Source organism: Cyclopterus lumpus, chromosome 4, assembly GCF_009769545.1.
Source record: "Cyclopterus lumpus isolate fCycLum1 chromosome 4, fCycLum1.pri, whole genome shotgun sequence".
Lineage (NCBI taxonomy): Eukaryota > Metazoa > Chordata > Actinopteri > Perciformes > Cyclopteridae > Cyclopterus > Cyclopterus lumpus.
In genome coordinates this window covers 5,767,956-5,772,772 of record NC_046969.1, presented here as the reverse complement: position 1 = coordinate 5,772,772, position 4,817 = coordinate 5,767,956, and the positions used below count along the sequence as shown (strand labels likewise).

The 4,817-nt window shown below is 39.5% G+C and overlaps 1 protein-coding gene across 1 annotated transcript; it reads right to left on the bottom strand.

The window, feature by feature from the left end:
• Positions 1-560: 560 nt before the first annotated feature.
• LOC117729344 lies at positions 561-2,855 on the bottom strand. The gene is made up of 5 exons (XM_034530323.1): positions 2,719-2,855; positions 2,448-2,541; positions 1,612-1,786; positions 1,384-1,448; positions 561-881 (listed from the first exon to the last, which is right to left on the bottom strand). Exons 1-5 carry the CDS (start codon positions 2,853-2,855, stop codon positions 561-563), a joined length of 792 nt encoding a protein of 263 aa, XP_034386214.1.
• Positions 2,856-4,817: the final 1,962 nt, after the last annotated feature.

The following is a 4,817-nucleotide window of genomic DNA, read 5'->3' as shown; positions in this document are numbered from 1 at the left end:
AGTTAACAAATGGGTTTTCAAAATTCTTAAGACCTTCTTCTAATGTAGATCTTACAAGCTCATCTTTAGGCACAGCAGACAGTATATCATGCTTGATTCGGGAGTGCAGTCCAGTAGCAAGTTCTTCCAAATCGCCAACAATTGTTGAAACCAAACTATTTGCCATACCACTTCCTTGGAGTTTAGCAATAATTGACGCGCAAATATTGTTTGTATTTTCTCTGTAAAGGCCTGATGCGTTGTCCTCGGAACACACAGCCTCTGAGCTCTGTGTGGCACTTGTTACAACAGCTTCTGTAGTATTTTGCTGACTGAGAAAATCTGCTTGAAATGGCTCTGAGTTAGCTGCATCACCACTTTGACTAAAATCCCTCTCATGAACTCGAATTAAATGTTTTTTTAAGCCACAAAATGTTGAAAACTGACGCCTACAACGACCTTGTGCACATACCAACTTAAACCTGGTGCTAGGATAGAAACTGTGATCAATTCTTAAATGGGTTATCAAGTCCTGGCAGGCCGCATGGACAGCTTGACAAATGAAACACTTTAACATCTTTTTAAACGTAGTTTAAGACTTTTGCTCTTAACTCACGGACTCTTGGAGACTCATCTGTTGTTGCAATATCGATGTTGTAGACAGTTGTCTGCACGAAGGTGAAGAGTGGGACAAGGGTTTCATCATAGGACAGGTTGAACACATAGTGGGATTTAAACAGTTCATCAAAAGCACCCAACGAGCTGGTGGCTTTGCACGGGATGAGCTGTTTGTCCACTACGATGTAGAAGGCATCAATTTGGTTTTGGGTTCGGCCAACAGCAAGGATGTATGGTTGTTCAGCCACTCTGCCCTGCAGGTGTTCAACGATGCTGCAGCATGACTAAAAAAAACAGAACAAACACCTTAGAGTGGCAGTTCAAATTATCAGCCACACATTGGTACTTGCTGTTCCTTGACAGTTTAATATATCCACCAGTTTGACCAGTCATCTAGCCCCTTGTCTCACAAACGTAAACTTTACGCATGCTTAACTCCTAGTTAAGCATGTGTAAGAATCTGAATTATCACTTCAAAGCAGCATAGTAAAAGGAAGAATTAGCAAGTTTTCAAATGATCACTGCATACTTGGGTCAATAAGAGAAGAGTTGAGTTGCTACTGTGTGTGTGTGTGTGTGTGTGTGTGTGTGTGTGTGTGTGTGTGTGTGTGTGTGTGTGTGTGTGTGTGCAGAGAGTCCTTAATGTTTAGGAATTGTTGTGAAGTTTGCAACATTGAGACATTCAGATTAGTTATGTTTCTTTTTTTGCAAACTCATGTCTCTTGTGTTTAATTGAGTTAATGAAACTGAAAAACTGGCTTGTGGGATCAGATGAGACCTACGTACCTTGTGAAAGTGCAACATTTTGCCCGCTGCATCACTGGGACTTATTTTGGTCCTCTTCCGTCCAGCTGTGGGTGGCAAGAGATGGAGCAGGAGCAGCAGAGATGCCATGTCACTGTCCCAGTCTACCAGGAGCAAAAAGACAAAAAAAGTCATTAGTATGTACTGGAATGCACACAGATAATATCACCAGCCATTTGGACTATAAACCATGCATTTTATGTAACTTACTGCTGTGATCGTTCTCTGCAAGGTTTTCAGCCGCCGTCAGAAGTCGGCACAGTTCAGCTGTCTGAGTCAGGTGTTTGGCCTCTTTGATAACCTTGGGCTTGAATGCTGTATCCCACTTCTCAAGCATCTTGGCAGCTGTTTCAGCACCAAACAGCAGCAGGAAGTCTTGATTCAGCTGTTGATCATACAATGATGCAAAACCATATTATTATTTTTTTTACATCACTGGCACTGTTAATTTCTAATGTCCAACTAAATTAAGAAATAAAAGACATGCACAACTCACTAGTCCTTTGACATCTAAAAAACGGGGAAATGTTTTTAAGACATCTGTGGTTCTCTGCGGGTCATGGACTAGGTCCTGGCGATGTTGTAAGGTCATCTTCATCTTCTCAAACACACTTGTTTTATCAGGAGAGTGAACAAGAAATGATATAGCCTCCCTATAAGCATCTCCATCAAGCTGCTGAGACACTGTGGCTGCTGATCTCCGGCGGTTTGGTCCCTGTGCTTGAGGCCCGATGCGCTCTGCCTTGCCTGGCCGTTGATATTTATTCCTCGAGATGGTCTTGAGGCGCCATGCTAAATATCCTGTGCCTTTTTCCCCATCATAGAAGTGCTCCTGTTAAGTTATTTTAAATATATATAATTACAAAGGTCACTCATTGATCTCATAGAAAAGGCAATTATGGGATTGTGAATGAATTGCTTAACAATGTCAATCAAATATATAGAATACTTTCTGTGGTTTATTTGTATATCCATTCTATTATTTTGAAGAAAACCCCAAAACTCTAGCCTGTAAGTTTGGTCTGTATTCTGGAAGTACTACTTACATAGCCATTTGGAGAAAAGGGATCCTTTAGCGAAGGAAAGAGTGTAATGATTCCCAGGGCAAACTTCTCCTTCTGTTTACGGGAAGGAATCCTCCTTTAGAGTAAAAATGAAAATAAAACATTAAATTAGAATGCCTCACTAATGACTATAGGGCCTCACCTTTGTTAATTATATACCATGCATTCTGAAAATAAATAAAATTCCTTCTTAATATAAATCTTTTAGTCTGAAATGGTTTAGAATTTTACAATTTGTTAAAGAAACACTTACCCATGCATTTCAGTCATATGGCTAGCCAATATGTTGACAAGCTGTCTACGGGTGCGGTGCTTCAATGAATTTTCGGACTTGTACTCTTCAAGGACGTACTCACCTCCAGGCTTTGTAAGCAAGGCATTTTCTACCATCTACTCACATAAAATAAATGTTTTTAATGTACAATTCAGTCTTCTGGGATCAAAATAATTTAAAACAAAATAGACACAAATTGGTCTGTTCAGACGAAGGTTAAAAGGAATTCCTTGCACCCAACGAAGGTTTACAAAATAAAGAAATCTGGTAATGAAGCAACAATGTTCTGTGATACGTAGGCCATGTTAAAGCCAAAGTAAGCAATATAGTCTACAGTACTAAAGGCTCATAACCCGATAACCTAATTCAATAAATATGTATGGAAAGAAGAGTTACATAATAGAAAGCTACACAACAGTTAAACCCTGTTTGGATTTGTACTGTACTAAATTACTTTACTTTGTCAATTTGGCATTCACCAGTCTAAATGTCCTTATACTGGAAAGAAGCTTAATTCAGTGTAACAATTTTCTTGAAATCTTTTGAGTAAAAACTATAACTGACATCTACTGCTCTCATGTACCTCTTTTGCATCCTCTGAATCAGAATACTCTGTGGTAGACCTGTTCATGATGTCAGAGGTGGATATATTTCTGCCTGTCAAAATCCCCATTTGTCTTTGACTGTAGAGGTCATTGTCACTTGAAGTATGTGACATGGATTCCGTGAGGGAAGATGGTGTTGAATGATCTGAAGAAGAAAATAAATAAATAAATGCTAATTGGATGCTGATCTGTCTTTTGCTGACATGTTGTTTCTTTGTTACTGTAGTCACAGTGAGGGACATAAAAGGGATTCAAAGCAGATAAACTCTGAGCATTAATTTCAACACATTTAGTAATGAAACCTACCTTCATCTGAAATGTTGTCACGCACTGTCAGACATAAGTCTGGATTGGACTCTATTAGTTCAAGAAGGATGTCTTCCTCCACTTCTATGTCAGCTTCATCAAAAATGTGAAGTTCAGCTACATCATGAAGCCCAAACTTGTTTTTCACTACAGATACAGATAAAGAAAACAAACAGGTTTTAACTGCATATAACGGCTGACTGATCAACCAACTGAACAACGTATCTGAATTGCACACTTTGATTTGTTAACAGCAGCAGTATGATGTTGCAATTTAGCCATTACCAACATGACAGTGTAAAAGACAAAATAGTAACTTTTATAAGCAAGTTATAAACTAAAAAGCGCCCTCAGTCGGCTACTAATGTTTAGAGCTGCAATTGCGGACACACTGTTTTCCAGTTGTTGCAACACTTAACATTTTTAGCCAAGCAACCAAGAAAATCACAAGGTAACATCTGAATATTAATTATCAATGCTTCCTATTTAGCATGTCAAAATAAACCAAAAGTGCCTGCAGCAAGAAGTATACTGCCTTCTTCTGACATAAGACAAATAGCACCAAGTAAAATAAATAATGCACAGCACAGAAAATATCTTGGAAGAAAACTGCCACTTAAACAATGTGCATACAGGAGATGTTACTCACCGGCACTGATGAAATCCAAGTATGTGAACTCTTGCTGTAGTCTGATGTACTTATTTGTACTGTGGTACTTCACCTTCAGCAGCATGATATCTTGCAGAAACTGCCAATGGTGGAAAAAAACTAGCTGTTCAACTTTCTCGAGGCAAGGAGTTATTAAACATATCTCAAGTGAAACAAGTGGTCAGTTACAGGCTATAAAGGTATATATAGTCTCATGTTGTAAATTAAACTACACAGGTCTATAATTACCGTTTTGGGTATCAATGAGTCACAAGCTGCTGCTGTCCTCTACTGTCAGTGTAACTAGCTGTTTAGCACACGCTCGCGCACATAGACATTGGACGCTGTGTTTAACACGTTAAAAGCTAGCGTGCTAGCTTCTGCGTGCACGGGGGCCCCGTGCTGCGTTAAAGACGGTGAAGGAACGAACGCTAGGAGGTGAAGGAACAAGTGCGGAAGCGCTCGAGACAAAGATGCCGCGAAAGCAGTAACCCTCGTGACCGTAGTGCCGCGAAACT

Coding starts and splice junctions, on each gene's coding strand:
- LOC117729344 (XM_034530323.1), bottom strand. CDS start 2,855: ATGGTAGAAAATGCCTTGCTTACAAAGCCTGGAGGTGAGTACGTCCTT. Junction 1,787..2,447: donor CCTTTTCTCCAAATGGCTAT/GTAAGTAGTACT, acceptor TATGATCAACAG/CTGAATCAAGACTTCCTGCT. Junction 1,449..1,611: donor TGCAGAGAACGATCACAGCA/GTAAGTTACATA, acceptor TGCCACCCACAG/CTGGACGGAAGAGGACCAAA.